This window comes from Bactrocera tryoni, unplaced genomic scaffold, assembly GCF_016617805.1.
Source record: "Bactrocera tryoni isolate S06 unplaced genomic scaffold, CSIRO_BtryS06_freeze2 scaffold_11, whole genome shotgun sequence".
In the NCBI taxonomy this organism is placed as follows: Eukaryota; Metazoa; Arthropoda; class Insecta; order Diptera; family Tephritidae; genus Bactrocera; species Bactrocera tryoni.
In genome coordinates this window covers 18,323,983-18,340,665 of record NW_024395824.1, presented here as the reverse complement: position 1 = coordinate 18,340,665, position 16,683 = coordinate 18,323,983, and the positions used below count along the sequence as shown (strand labels likewise).

The 16,683-nt window shown below is 36.6% G+C and overlaps 2 protein-coding genes across 9 annotated transcripts in view; one reads left to right on the top strand and one right to left on the bottom strand.

Annotated features, from left to right (window-relative positions):
- The first annotated feature begins 2,094 nt into the window (after positions 1 to 2,094).
- Positions 2,095 to 16,683, top strand: part of LOC120779502 — a 288,110-nt gene continuing 273,521 nt past the window's right edge. For 6 of the 8 annotated variants that reach the window (XM_040111803.1, XM_040111804.1, XM_040111797.1 and 3 more), the window contains exon 1: positions 2,096 to 3,437. The gene's annotated coding sequence lies outside the window, so the exon portion shown is untranslated. Of the gene's footprint in view, positions 3,438 to 16,683 lie in introns of all 8 variants that reach the window. The other 2 variants (XM_040111805.1, XM_040111806.1) reach the window with 2 other exon arrangements.
- Positions 11,793 to 14,958, bottom strand: LOC120779503. The gene is made up of 2 exons (XM_040111807.1): positions 14,681 to 14,958; positions 11,793 to 11,975 (listed from the first exon to the last, which is right to left on the bottom strand). Exons 1-2 carry the CDS (start codon positions 14,846 to 14,848, stop codon positions 11,820 to 11,822), a joined length of 324 nt encoding a protein of 107 aa, XP_039967741.1. The 5' UTR covers positions 14,849 to 14,958; the 3' UTR covers positions 11,793 to 11,819.

The following is a 16,683-nucleotide window of genomic DNA, read 5'->3' as shown; positions in this document are numbered from 1 at the left end:
AAAATTCGAAAAGACTTATTCGACTACTTAATATAAAAAGATTTTAACTAGGATAAAAGTTTTTGGTGGCCTAAACGAATGTGCATATGCGCCACAACTTCCTAATTATGTTTGAGCCAATATAGAAGTTTGAGCCCTAAATTTATTCATTTGTATCGTTATACATTGTATGATATATGTACATATGTACTATACACATACAGACAACGATAGGCGATATACATACATATGTATGTACATCTGTAAGATGACGTGAGCGCAATGCAAATATTATATCACCTACAAACATGATAAAATATAGAAATCATATTTATAATTAAAAAGTTTAAATATATATAGTGGCTCATGCGTTTAAAGAAGTGGATAATCTGGTTTAAAATAGTGTACATAACATAATAAGAATGATTACATACAATTAACCCTCTTCCGTTTGTCAAAATATTTAAAAACTCAGAGAAAGCATAAAAATTAATTGCATTAATTCATTAAAATATAACTGCAACGTTCATTGCCATTGCCAGACCCTAGCCAGCGTTGTTTGTAGTGCTGAAAGTGGGACTAACATTGTTCTTTAACTGCATTGCGCTTGCCGAATTCTAAAGGATACATGTTAACGTATCCATTATGATGTATAGATGTAGTTGCTGCTCCCACTCAAATTGGTCGGCAACTCCCACAGTTTCGTTCCGACGCTTTGAACGGCGCAATAGCAACTCCCACACAATTATTGTATGTATGTGCTCGCTGCACTATATGGAATGTTAAATATATTTGTGTATACAGAATTTCATTTCATTCATGCCTTCACGAAATGCAAGGGAACCCAGCAGAAAGTTTTATAGCAACAGGGCACTCCTACGATTTTTAAGAAATTAAATTCTATTTATCGGAAATTTTTAGCTTTTAGAGAAACATACAAAAATGTATAACATTTTGACCATCGTAGAAAATGTTTGAAAGCAAAATAAAATCATAACACGAAGAAACACCCTGAAAGGAAGAAAATACTATATACCAAAAATTAAAAGAGAAATAAATTACGGTCGGTTATAAAGCGTTAAAAATTTTTATATCAACATATATTTCACATAGCCTCAAGATTTATGTGAAAAGATCAAAATCATAGTTTTTAGGTTCTTTATTTTTATCTTCTACAAAAAATGTTCTTTCACAAAATTTGGTGTAACATACATACTTCATATCTCACAAACCCTCTGCCCGGTTGCAACATTCAGAAGAAAACGTCAGAGATGATCAGAGCTGAGCCGATTTAGTCATGTTTGTCTGTCTGAATGTATGAAAACTAATACCTCAATCTTTTATCACTCTGAAGTACTGCACATCTCCTTTTATTCCCAAGAAGCTGCTCATTTCTAGAATCGGCCGATGTGGAACCTCTATATATGTATATCGGAATAAAGTGTTTGTATGAAAAGCCTTTTTAATTGAAGACAAACAAAGATCACAAAGTTGCGTTTCATACTTTAGCAACTTTTGAAATTGTGGCAGAATTTTTAAAAAAATCTGCGGTATCGTCAGCGTCTTTTGCTACTAATTGGTTGGCTAGGTTAGGTTGGATGGCTGATCCCTTGGGGTGGCGAGATCACACTTAGGGTGATATGTACAGTCCTAAAGTCAGACGAAAAACTCCTGAAATTGGATATCAGCTATCGGTAAAAAGGTCCTGAACTTATCTCAAATCTTGTTTTATTTCTATTTCCGCTATTTTACCTAGATTTATAGCCAATGTATACGAATTTTTCTACTAATACATACAATCTTAGTCATACATATATATAGTGTATGTATAGTAACAGAAATAAATTTGGTACGTAAATACACACCTTCGCTAAGCAACTAACGGTTGTCGCAGCTGATAAAACACCTCTCATATCCCAGTACTGACAATGCGCAGTCTCCGAGCTCATCACTTCATACTCTATTCTTATACTCTCTCTATACAGAGAACACAATATCATTTAAGTTTTAGATAATTTTAGAATATATTTTTGTCCAAAAAATACATACCTACATATAATTAAAAAGCTTTAGAAATATATAAAACAAGTGCTAACTAGTACAAATACTTTTTTATGATACCTTGCGGATGTACAAGGATGCATGAGATAATAATTGATTTAAGGGACTTTTAAAGGCTTTCAACTTTGACGTTCGCAGCCCACTTCCGGACTGGAAGGGTTATGATTTACCTTAATCTTTAAGCTTTCCTTTTTCACAAAATTATACTAATGTAACACAAAAGCTTACTTTCCATGGTACGAATAAAATAATTATTTATTATCTCATCTTAAGTCAAAAGATTGATGAACGGACAAGAATTTTTGTATACCATTTTGTATTAGTTGTTATTATTATAGCGTCAGAAACCATTCCTGAATATAATTTTTAAGAATGCTACCGAGTTAATAATCCTTAGTCGGATAAAAATTAATAAAAAACCGGGTCCGTTGCGATGACTGGACTGTCGTGGGTTTTGGTATTTCGCAACCCTTTAATACTATAGTTGATTTTAATATGTTATATTTTGCTTTCATCTGCGCACTGTAAACTCTTTCAATATTTTAAAACTTAATTCACGCAAAATTTCCGCCCATCTGTGTTTTCCTACTTCAGCGAAAACGTTAGTTACAGTTTGTTTCCTACTACCCTACCATCACTCACTGTTGTTTCGCATATGCTAAAACATGCCACGCATACAAACAAAATGCCACTTTATATGCATATACTCGTAGCACTTAAGTAAAACCTTTCAGTGTACCACTCTTCTGAATTCGAGACAAAGCGCAACCACTACGATTACTACTACTACTATGATGATGAAGGCGACCATCCTATTCGGGCGGCCCGAACGCAATGCGCCAATGACTTTGACGTCGTAGCCACGGTGGATACTAGGGCAGAAAACGCCAGCACGCTAATAGTCCCGCACGTCTTCACTCATATAGCGCATTAGTACAACATAAAAGGCACAAAAAATGCAGCAGTCAGGTATATACAGTCTGAAACTTTAAATAATTGCCTCATAGCACTTTCAACACAATCTATTCATAAAATATTACACAACGTCAACTAGGTGGAACATTAAAATATTTATTGTGCGTTAAACTAACAAGTGCAAATCAAGTCCGAAGTGAAATATATGTGATCATAATAATTACAATACTAAGCAAATTCTTTCGAAGTGCAAAAGTGGCAAAATGTACATTATCAGGATCTTAAAACAAAGGAACTAGTGTTTCGAGACAATAAGAAAACTTTAAGGCGCGAAGATAACATTTTACGTTAAAGTATATAGTAGTTTATGAACAGAAAAATCAACTGAAGTACGGTTATACCCTCCAGCTACTGGAAGCAACAGCACTCGACTGAATTGAACTGGCCAAATATTTTGAGTTCCTAACGCCCACCAAACAAAAGTAAGTAAAAATGTTTTGGTGATAGATATGAATTTAGTAATTAATATCTAAAGAAATCGATATAGGAAATTTACATAAAACATTGGGTCGTTTGAGAGTTGAAAAAAACGTGAAAACCTGTTATTTCTAATTCATATTATAAATTGTATATAACCGAGAATATTTAAGAATAATAGTACTTCGGTATATTCAGCTATCATTTATGTAATAAAGAATGAAATGTCAGTAGTTTTACGCGTTCGAGACAGGCGAAAATATGAAAAGTTCTAAAACTTAATGCAGCGTGCTTTTGTGTGCTGCACTGACTACTTATGTACCAGTATATATGTATGTATGTATATTGGTGTGACTGTTATTCCCCACGTTGAGTTTATTTTCAACAAATGCCACCTGAAGTTTCAGTTTTTTCCGTAAAAAAAGGTTCCAAATTAAACCAATTTCTAATTTATACCCACAAATTTTTATATCGGATTTTTGAATTTTTGCAATAAATGTTTTTTCTCCAACGCAAATAAATCAAAAGTTTGAAAAAGTGATGTTCTAATACAAAATTTTTCGCTCCACAAAAATAAATTGAATTCATATTTTTTATAAACATATGCCTTTCGAAGGTATACACATTTAAATTAATTCATCTCATATACTGTATTCTTATATGCGTGGGTACACCATGACATATGAGCAACACAGAATATATACCATAAATCACTTGTGTGAATGCTCAGGTCATTTAAAACTTTAAAGAAAAGTTTTTATGAAAAGAAAACTATCGGAACCTTTTTTGTAGAGCGGAAAATTTTGTATTAGAGTATCAATCTTTCAAAATTGTAGTACTTTCTGAATGCAAAATATCAAACTTCAGGTGGCATTTGTAAGCACGGTAATGTATAAATTATATAAAATGATATTGAAATATAATATGACTTTACATTTTTTAAGTATTAAGATTAACCTATATAATTGTGTACTTGCAACTCCAAATTGTCTTTTTCGCGGAGTGTCACTTATAATGGAAATAATGTATAACTTTAAACTTTTGGAGGAGGAACTCTTCTATCAATCTCGCTGCACTCTAAAAATGCTTCCAAACTTTATACAATTGCATATATCAAATGTTTTCCACGCTGGGATTACACTTTATTTGGTGTCGTCACTGAAAATAACATATAACTTTTAACTTTTGCACTCTCCCGCAGTTCCCAACACCCATCGTGTATCTCCCCTGGGATCATATAAAGTCCTCTCATACCGCCTAGAAGATAAAAATTAATATAATAATATGATTTGCTTGCCCACAGAAATTTTAATTAAATTTTCGGTTAATATCGTTTTGTTGGCGGAGTAGTCGTTCGATTACGCTCATCTACGAACTCGTATTTTTTTTTAGCTAAGGAACGTTAAAATATCTCAATTTTAGCTCATGTTAAAGGTTGAACGAACGCATTGACGGTGTGACAGGCGGTCACCCGGATTTCAACTAAACACTAATCACTATATCTATCTTGCTTAGTTTTAGGTGATACGTACAACTGTTTGGCGAACAAGACTATTATACTCTGTAGCAACATGTAGCAAAAGTTTAAACATGTTCCTAAAATTCATTGTTCGACAAATATATAAAATGATTCCATTTAACTTTGTATCTAATTAATTTTTATTGAAGAGCATAGAATAAATTAGTTTTACAGCTATATTTTACTTCCCCTCATCAAAAATATTATTTAAAGCATTCATAAACAACATAAAACATGTCTGACATAAACTCTATAGAAGAGGCTAATTTTTTTTAATATTGAGGTGATGTGGAAAGCGTCAACCAGGATAGGAATATACTTCCTTAGTGTTATTAGGATTCGTCCAAAATCTATACCAATTTCTTTCATATTCAGCGGAAAACCATATAACTTTTATTAATTATATAAAAGATTCACACATTTTATCAGGTGCAAAATCGGAAATTATTATGTAGCCTTTATTGTGGCAGAAAAAGGGACGATCTGGTGGAATTAATTTTGACACTACTGAGGTATACTTATTTCGTTTCGTAAAGATGATTTGTTACATAAGTTTTCCATACGAAGGCTTGGTTTTGTCGATTAGCTTGTACGGCAGCTATATATATAGTGGTCCGAAATAAGCGGTTCCGACAAATAAGCAGCTTCTTGGGGAAAAAAGAGTGGACAAATTTCGCTATCTCAAAAATTGAGTGACTGCGTATACACAAACGAACGAATAGACATGTATGTTACAAACTTCGTAGCAAACTTAATATACCCGGAATTTTATTAAGATAGCACGTATTGGCAGGTCAAGCGGTATAAAGTATGCCGGAAGTTCGAAAATATTTCGACGAGGTATTTGGCGGATAAGGGAAGTATCGAGCCGATTCATTCCACTTTTGACACACAGTAATAATCAGAAAGAGACTATCTCCGAACCAGCCAGTCTTACGCGCAATCTTACAAGATTGATATATGTCAAACGCACCTTTTGTGCAAAGTTTTATCTGAATATATTCATCGGTGCTACATTTGTGGAGTCCTGTGTAGAAGTTCACGTAAGTGAGGAAAGTTCTCTGATCGCCATTCACTTGGGAGTGGCCGGAAACGATTCTTTTACATATGACTCAAGCAGCTCACTACTTCCGGTCTTTGACCTAGTATCCTCTGGGTAGCCTAATAACATCCGTTTGGAGGCCAGCTAAAGTGAGAAGGCGAATCATCCCCTACATAGGGTTGTGCGCTGGGTTTGGGACCCGCCACGTAAAAGAAACACTCCCACTGAAAAGTAGCAACCAGCCTCGGATGAGAGACCCCCCTTTTGATGACGACCATGGCAAACGAAATAAGGACTACGAATTAAGGGCACGCACCTGGAATGTCCGGTCCCTTAATTGGGAAGGTGCTACTGCCCAGCTGGTTGATGTCCTCGTTAGAGTGAAGGCTGACATCACCGCCGTCCAAGAAATGCGATGGACGGGACAAGCACAGAGACGCGTAGATCCTTGTGGCATTTACTAAAGTGGCTATATAAAGGAGCGCAAGTTTGGTATTGGATTCGTGGTGGGAGAGAGACTGAGTCGCCGAGTACTATCATTCACTCCGGTGAATGAACATCTAGCCGCAATCCGCATCAAAGCGAGGTTCTTCAACATATCGCTGATTTGCGCCCACGCCCCAACGGAAGAGAAGGACAATATGACCAAAGATGCCTTCTATGAGCGCTTGGAGCGCGCCTATGAGAGCTGCCCACGCCTCGATGTCAAAATCGTGCTCGAATTTAACGACAGGGTGGGCAAAGAATGTATCTTTGGCACTACGGTCGGTAAATTCAGCCTCCACGACGAAACATCCCGAAATGTGTTGATAGACGGAAGACACGTCTCCAGTGTTCTAGACGTGCGTACGCTTCGAGGTCCTAACATCGACTCGGACCACTATCTTGTTGCAGTTAAGATTCGCACCCGCCTCTGTGCAGCAAAAAGTACACGTCAACAAACACAAGGAAGGTTCGACGTCGAGAAGCTGCAATCACAACAGACAGCCGAACGATTTTCTACTCGGCTTGCACTCCTGCTCTCTGAGAGCACTTGTCAACAACACGGTATAAGGGAACTGTGGAATGGCCTTTCGAGCTCCGTGCATTCAGCTGCAACCGAAACCATTGGTTTTCGGAAAGTGCAGACGAACAGCTGGTACGACGAAGAGAGCCGTGTTGCAGCGGAATGAAAACAGACTGCCTACCTCGCAACGTCACGATCGACCACAACTCGTGCGGGATGGGATAGATACCGAGAGTTGAAGAGGGAAGCGAGACGCATTTGCAGACAGAAAAAGAAAGAGACCAAAATGCGTGAGCACGAAGAGCTTGATAAGCTGGCCGACAGGGGTAATGCTCGAAAATTCTACGAAAAAATGCGGATGCTTACAGAAGGTTTCAAAATCGAAGCATACTCTTGTAGAACCCCGAGAGGAGATCTAGTCACCGATGCCCAGAGCATACTTAAATTATGGAGGAAACACTTCTCAAGCCTGCTGAATGGCAGTGAACGTACAACGCCAGGAGATGGCGAACCCGATTCCCCAATCAATGACAATAGAGCAGACGTTCCATTGCCTGACCATGAAGAAGTTCGAATAGCAATTACCCGCCTGAAGTACAACAAAGCGGCGGCGGCCGATGGATTACCAGCCGAGCTATTCAAACACGGCGGCGAGGAACTGATTAGGAGCATGCATCAGCTTCTTTGTAAAATATGGTCGGACGAAAGCATGCCCAACCATTGGAATTTAAGTGTGCTCTTCTCAATCCATAAAAAAGGAGACCCCACAATCTGCGCCAACTACCGTGGGATAAGCCACGTCAACAAAATGATTGGACCTTATCAGTGTGGCTTCAGACCTGGTAAATCAACAACCGACCAGTTATTCACCATGCGCCAAATCTTGGAAAAGACCCGTGAAAGGAGAATCGACACAAGCCACCTCTTCGACGATTTCAAAGCTGCTTTCGACAGCACGAAAAGGAGCTGCTTTTATGCCGCGATATCTGAACTTGGATCCCCGCAAAACTAATGCGGCTGTGTATACTGACGTTGAGCAACACCAAAACAACATAGCTGTTCATTTTATATGTACACATTTATTTCGTTGTTGCCATACTAATACCTTTCACTTCATTGAAATATGAATATTTTGTTGAAAGTGAATTTTTTTATGCAAAAAATAAGTAAATGGGTAAATATTTTTGTTTTAAATTATCAATTGTTATTACAAATGCTGTAACAGAGCTATTTTATGCTTCTATTTGTAAAATAACGTCATATTTGTTAGAGCTTTGAATAATTTTTATACCCTGAACAGGATATATTAAGTTTGTCACGAAGTTTGTAACACCCAGAAGGAAGCGTCGGAGACCCTATAAAGTATATATATAAATGATCAATATGTTGAGCTGAGTCGATTTAGCCATGTCCGTCTGTCTTTCTGTCCGTCTGTCTGTATATATACGAACTAGTCCCTCAGTTTTTAAGATATTCTTTTGAAATTTTGCAAACGTCATTTTCTCTTCAAGAAGCTAGTCATGTGTCGGAACGGCCGATATCGGACCACTATAACATATAGCTGCCATATAAACTGAACGATCGGAATCAAGTTCTTGTATGGAAAACTTTCACATTTGATAATGTATCTTCACCAAATTTGGCATAGATTATTATCTAAGGAAACAATGTAATCTCCGAAGAAATTGGTCAGATCGGTTAACTATAGCATATAGCTACCATACAAACTGAACGATTGGAATCGAGTTCTTGTATGGAAAACTTTCACATTTGACAATGTATCTTCACCAGATTTGGTATAGATTATTATCTAAGGAAACAATGTAATCTCCGAAGAAATTGGTCAGATCGGTTAACTATAGCATATAGCTACCATACAAACTGAACGATCGGAATCAAGTTCTTGTATGGAAAACTTTTGCATTTGACAAAATATATTTACGAAATTTGGTATAAATTATTTTCTAAGGCACCAATGTAATCTGTGAAGGGTATATTAGCTTCGGTGCTGCCGAAGTTAACGTTTTTTCTTGTTCATTTTGCATATTAGCGGCATCACTCCTCTCTACTGTCAATTCTACTGTCCTCTCTACTGTCGTCGGCAAATTTAAAAATATTTTCAAGTTAGCGAGAACGACAACTGAGAGCCTGCAGTCGTGTAGTCGTGCAGTTGTCAAAATAACTGTATCAATAAGAACGTGTGTATTTTAATATTTGAGAGATGTCGCTTGCAGTCTGTCGCACCCTATGTGTTCAATACATTACTCTATAAATCATTAGGAGTTGTCGCCTCGACTAGTAACCCCGCGGTCTTCCTAGTCACCTTAAGTCATTTGTGCATTTCATCATCTATATATGTGTGAAATATTACGACACCACATTTAATATTAAAACGATTATTTTATTAAAGAGATCTTAAACACTTGTATTCTTGACGGCGTCTGTACAAAAAGTGACGCTTCTCAAAACTGTAAACTAAGAATAAGAATTCAGTTGAAAACTGTAAATTTCCAAGAATATACAGAGAATGAAGTAATAGAAAAATAATAGAATAACTGGCAAACAGTGCTGCCAGATGTGATGCATCTTGTTAGTGTGCCCACATATGTATATAACCGAAAGTTTTTAGTTACACCATTTATAACTCAAGAACGGCTAAACCGATTTGGCTGAAAATTGGTGGAGAGGCAGTGGCGGATTAAGTATTTTGCCGCCCTAGGCCCTGTCTGATTAGCCGCCCTTCTTAGAGGATGAAAATTTATTTCTTTGAGTCCATTCATATTATTAAGATACAATATTTATTTCATAAAAGTATAATTGTTAAACAATACAAATAAATATTAATTTATGTTGTCAGCCAGTACAGTCAGTTTTCTTAAATATATAATATAACTTAAGTTTTAAATATCTTCTTTCTGGCTTTCGTCTGAGCAAAATAATCAATTATGTCGTTGTAATCAATTTCTTGAACTAGTTGGGCTTCAATTGATAGTAGTGCTAAAGCATTGAGTCTCTCTTGGCCCATACTTGCGCGTAAATACGTTTTGACTCTTTTCAAGGTGGAAAAAGATCTTTCTCCTGAACAGTTCGTAGCCGGAATACTCAAAAAAATACGAAGAGCAATGTCTACATTTGGATAAACATCTTGAAGATTTTGAGAATGCAAAAAATTGTATATTCCTTGCGTGGAACGAATATCTTTTGTGTTCATTAGAGAATCTTTGAGTTGACAGTGCAAATAAATACATTCATTCGCGAAAGTATCTTCCAAATCATCAGAATACTTAGTAACTAATTCATCTGCGCGAATTTTTAATTCATTGATATCTATTTCATATAAATTGTCAAAAAAATTAAATTTTTCGTAAAGATTATGATAAGCACTTTTTCGTCCTGTCAATCGTACACTTAAAGTATCTAAAATTGGATAGTAAACGTTGGTTCGAAAAGTTTCTTCTCCAGATAAAGCTGTTCTTTCATTTTCCCGTGACTCGTCAGCCTGAAGTTTTCGGGTTTTTTTACGACGAGTGTCATAGTGGTAATAATTCTGAACTCCAGATAGTGCTTTAGCTTTTTTTTCATAATCAGAAAATTGTTTTTCTCTCATAGCTTTGAGAAATAATGCCAAAGAACTATATATTCTTATCACAGATGATAAATCAGCTTGAGAATCCTGAAGCTTCTTACTCGCAGCATTAAAGCGATTAAAAATTGCATTCCAAACAATTACTAGAATTGCTGTTTCTTCTTCTTCTTCTTAATTGGCGTAGAAACCGCTTACGCGATTATAGCCGAGTTAACAGCAGCGCGCCAGTCGTTTCTTGTTTTCGCTACGTGGCGTTGTTTTGATTCGTGCTTGCACTCCTGAATATAAACCTGACATGTTGCTTGCATTATCGTAAGATTGACCACGACAATTCATTATATTTAAACCATTATCCTCAAGAGATTTTAACAAGGAATCTTCAATATCTTTAGCCTTATGGCCAGTATTTGGAATGAATTCCAGAAATCTTTCGACAATTTTACCATTGTTACGTACATATCTAATAATTATCGTGAGTTGATCAACGTGGCGTGGAATCCACAATTACACCAAAATACTTAGCAGATTGCACTTCTTTAGAATTATGGTGCAATACTTTATTTTGAATTAATAATATGATTTCTTCGTAGATTGTCTTAGATAAATACGAAGTATTTCCACGGCCAGGGTGCGCATATAATTTTAAATGTTCTGATAAAAACGGATCAAATTTAGCAAGAAGCTCGACTGAACCTAAAAAATTTCCATTATGGGGATCTCCAATTCGTTCTGAATGTCCTCTTAATGACAGCCCTCTTATTGCGAGAGATTTAATTATCACAATTAATCGATGAAAAACTTTTTTCCAGTATAAAATTTCTTCAGCGAGCTGCTCCATTAAACGTTGATCAACACGGCCTAGAATGACAGCTCGAGCTTTGAAGTGACTAATGTTAGTTTTGTGAAAGTCAGAATTTTCATGAACTTCAATGCGCGCTTTTGAGTTTTTCAATCTCTAAACCCTTGACCAGTAAAAGCGTTTACTTCACCACTCTTACCAAATAGTAAACATAGAGCACAAAATACTGATCCTTTACTTTCTGAATAAATTAACCACCCACGATGTTGAATTTCTCCGTTCTTTAAATTACGTTGGAATAAGCTTTTAGAACAAAATCGCATTTTATCAATATACAAATTTCGTGAATTTTTAAAATCCGTTACATTATTTTGTGGTAAACCGTTTATAGTTATAAAATCTCGTGTTTCATCATTTATATTCCACAGAAAAGGATCACCACTCAATTGAAACATTTGTTGATTGACTTTCTTCCGCATTTTCTAATGAAAGTAATGTTGACGACGTTTTGTTTGTATTTGTATCTTGCAATAAAGGAGGATTCGATTGTATTTGTTTGGTATCTTGTGCTGAAGTGTCATCTAATCCCGGCTAAAAACCAAAAAATCTTTTAGCCACGGACATTAATTCATTCATATTTGAAATTAAAATTTTCCCTGATTAGACAAAAAGATTAAAAAAAAATCAATTCTCAATATTTCAAATACTTACTTTCTCTAAAAGTTCAATTTATGAAAAATTATTTTTAATCTTTTTTTAGAGGTATATTTAAAAAAAAAACACTTGCAAGTGTGTTTTTTTTTTTTTAAAGTAGGAGGAAGCATCGAAAGCCGGAATGCGCTAAACCTAACTTACTCCCATCTCATGTCTCTTCGACGGGACCACTGGACAAAGTACTACTTCATGGGAGAGAAGAAGACATTTAAGTCTCCTCTATTGCACGGACTGACTGACGCCAAATCTGTTCTAAATGTCTCAATTTTGTCATTATTTGATTTGCCGCTTCGCTGACAGCATTCCACTTTACAGAGGACTCGCACATAAGAGCTGTCAAATTTTCCACCGTGATACTACCTCCAGTGGTGGTTTTCAGCTTTTCCCTTATACTAGAAAACCAGGGGCAATGAAAGAACACGTGTTCAGAGTCTTCTATACACTCTGTACACGTCGGACAGTATTGACTAAAGTCATGACGATATTTGAATAGATAGCTTCTGAAGCAACCATGCCCACTGAGTATTTGGGTAAGGTGGAAATCCAGGTCTCCATGTTGCCTACCTATCCACGAGTGTATGTCCGGAATCAGTCGGTAGGTCCACCGTCCTTTGCATGAAGTTTGCCACCGCTGCTGCCACATTGCAATGCTTTTTATTCTCTCTTCTCTTTTTGCTGTGGTAGACGTCTCTGATAAGTTATATATTCGTGCGAATTCGTCTCCCTGGATGTCAATCGGTGCCATACTGGCTAATACCTCAGCAGCGTCATTTGAAATGGTTCGGAAAGCACTTATCACTCGTATTGCTGAAAGCCTATGCACTGTGTTAATTGGTCTTGCATGATTTTGTTTTCTACAGCGCCTGTATCCATATTCGAGCACGCATACAGGATCACTGAACTTATTGCCTTAGCTATTAAACATCGTCGGCTGGAACGCACACAGCCTTTATTTGCCATCATTCTAGATAACGCATTATATATTTTTTATTAGCTTTACTTGTCGCATTTTTACTAAGTGTTCTTTGAACTTGAGTCTTGAGTCCACTATTACCCCAAGATACTTCAACTGCGGCTGTGAAGTAATCTCACATTCTCCTATGGTCAGCGATATTTTCTCCTCAATTTTCCTTGAGCTTATAAGCAGGACTTCTGTTTTCTGCTCAGCCAGCTCTAGACTCTTAGTAGTAAACCATCGGCGCAGACCATTTATGCTGTCATTGCATTTGATCCGGAGGTCATCCAGATGTTTAGCTACAGCTACCACTACGAGGTCATCCGCATAAGCGATTGTTTTCACATTTTTTGGTTGCGGTATTCTTAACACCCCGTCGTACATTAGGTTAAATAACAACGGGCCTAAAACCGAGCCTTGCGGTACTCCACTGGAGATAGTGTAGCTCTGAGTGCCCTCGTCCGTCATCGTATAGCAATATCCTATTTTGGAAATAACTCATTATAATATTTATCAGATAATGAGGAGCATCTATATCGTGTAGAGCTTTTATTATGTTTGCCCATTTTGCGGAGTTGAACGCATTCTTCACATCCAGGGTTATTAGCGCGCAGTATTTTTTCCAGCCACCTTTCCATCTTTTTCCACTTATTGCACATTTTGCAGTATCAACTACTTCTCTTAATGCGTCAATAGTGGACTTCTTTTTAATAAAGCCGTATTGTCTCTCTGATAATCCACCGGCTTTTGGATTATAACTCCGAGCGGTTTCTTACAATGCTTTCGTACACTTTCCCAATTGTGTCGAGCATGCAAAGAGGTCGATAAGATGAAGGTTCTTCTGGTGGCTTTTTGGCTTTGGGAGTAGAACCAGACGCTGTATTTTCCACGGATCAGGGAACACCTCTTCTAATACATACACGCATTGTACATATTAACAAATAGGCTGGGCCTTAGAGATTATAGCTTCTTTAAGGGCTCTATTTGGTATACCATCTATTCCGGGCGCTTTAGAGTTTTGATTTTTTTCGCAATAGCCAATAATTCGTCTTCTGTGACTAATAGGTGGCTCCGTAGCTTCGTTTCGTTTAATATAGGAAATTGAGGCATGTGTTGGGAATAACGCTTCGACAACATTTTTCATAAAGGATGCGTTCTTAGGTTGCTGAGACTTATTTTTAAACTTCGTCATACAAATTTTGACATGCCGTTCCCCAGAGGGTCTATGTTCGCTTCTTCACAGAGCTTTTCGAAGCAGGATCTCTTACTACGGATAATGGCTGACTTCAGGAGCTTTTTTTGATATTTAAATGATTCTCTGAGTCTGATTTCGTTATCACCTCCCTGGTTACGCTGTAGGCGGCGTCTAGCTGAGTGACAAAGCTTCCTCAGCCTGGCGATTTCGTCGTTCCACCAGTACACCGGCTTCCTATTTATGTTGTGTCTCGTCCTGCGCATAGTTGCATCGCATGCTGCAACTAGCTCCTTTTGCACAGCGGATACTAAGTGGGCGGCATCTTCGCCTGATGCCTTTGCCGCACTCCAGACGCTTTCAAAAACGTTAGTATCAAAGTCTTTTTGCCGCCAACTTCGTTTTCGAGAAGTGCAAGTGTATCAAAATACTTACGTCCGATGAACCTGATGCTTGCTGATCTTCACTTACAAGTTTTTCTGATCTTATCATAAAATTAGACATTTTTGGAATTTGATTCAGTAAAGTTTCTTGTTTTGATGATTTTTCTGATTTCCTTTTACGATATTCCGCACCGCTCAATCTTTTTGGATAATCACTCATTGCTAATAAAAAATTCAGAGAACCTCGACAACTTAGTAAAAAAAATGGGTAACTCAAAGTAATAATTGAATTTTTCAATGGTAAGAAAGACAATAATAATGTTATGAGACTTTTACACTTGAACGGCTTTCATAAAACTGAAATAATTTATTCGTTGTATTATGCGTAAAATAAAGCAAAGTCAAACCTCTGTCAATACATACTGCACGCAGCGCTCTTGTTTTCTGTGCGACTCGCGAAATACGTATTTATTTGCGAAAAACGGTATATTTTTGAACGGTATTTATTTTTTTTTTACTTAATCTGTCTAGTCCAGCGTTGTCCACGGCATTTGCGCACAATAGCACACGGACAGTGCCAGACACCTCACACCAACATGTCGCGACAAATGTCTGTGAAAGCACGATTGTGCTACTGTATTCAACTTCGTAGGCAAGCAAAGGAGAATTTTGCGATCAGTTGACGCTAGAATAACCAACACAAGCATAACGTGCACACAGTCACGTTGGACAACACTGATCTAGTCATAAGTACTGTTCAATAAGTTCCGTTATTTCGCAGCGCGTGGTTTTTGAATCAGTTTATTGAAATATTGCATTCTTTAAAGGTTTTCATTCAAATGGCACTTTTTTTGAAAGTAAATATTTGTTTGCAAAAAAAATATCAGACGTGACTTTTTATTACGAGTTAATGTATTGTCGTTACATTATATCAGATTTAAAATTTTGACATTCTGAAAAATTTGCCGCCCGCCAAATAGTGCCGCCCTAGGCCCGGGCCTCACGGGCCTAGGCGGTAATCCATCACTGTGGAGAGGTAGCTTAGAACCAGGGTAAGGACATAGGATACCTTTTATCTCTCTATGTCAAAGTTTAATTCAACTCATAAATACAAAAATTATATTTCAAATAATAAGCATTTTTTCAAAATTTCTTCAAAAAAAAAACAGTAATAAAAAACACATCACATCTATATATGTATATAAAAGAATGTTGTTGTTAGTTACAGCATTTATAACTCAAGAACGGCTGAACCGATTGAAAATTGGTGGAGAGGTAGCTTAGAACCAGGGTAATAGGATACCTTTTATCTCTTTATATCAAAATTTAATACAACTCATAAATACAAAATTTATTTTTCATATATTAAGTATTTGTTCAAAATTCAGGTTTGTATCACTGACGAAAAATTTCGGCTTTATTCCGATTAGAGAGCACTTAAACACTTCTCAGAATCAGTTATTCGTTGGTTTTGTTGGATTATGAACTTGCGAGGCACCTACTTTGCTCATTTCGCCTGTTTCTAGCTTAGCAAATATCTTTTCAACCGTGGATTTCCCTGAGCCCAAATTCAACAGCATTTTCCCCAAAAAAAGCAATACTTTATTAACACACGCAATGCTTTATGATCCTTTTTTTGTAAACTAACACAAGTAGCTTTACGAAAATGCTATATCTTATTAACTAATAGTTATAATCCAACTAATAGAAATCATATTAATGGTAGTAGTAGTATTATCTATGTATCAGCCACAGTGAAGCGTGGACGGGTCCTCTAGTTATTTAATAAAAAACAATTTTTTTAAAAAATTAAAAGAAACTATTTTATTAAAAAAGAAATAATTTTACTGGCGCAGTCGGTAGGATCTGCGTAAAAGATCCTGAATAAAAAAAAGCCTAGTAACCACGGGATCTTTTAAGTCACCTTAAGTCATTTGTGCATTTCTTCATTATTTTTAGAAACTATTTTGTTAAAAAAGAAATAATTTTACTGGCGCAGTCAGTAGGATCTGCGTAAAAGACCTTGATTAAATAAAAACCCACACAGTTACTTTG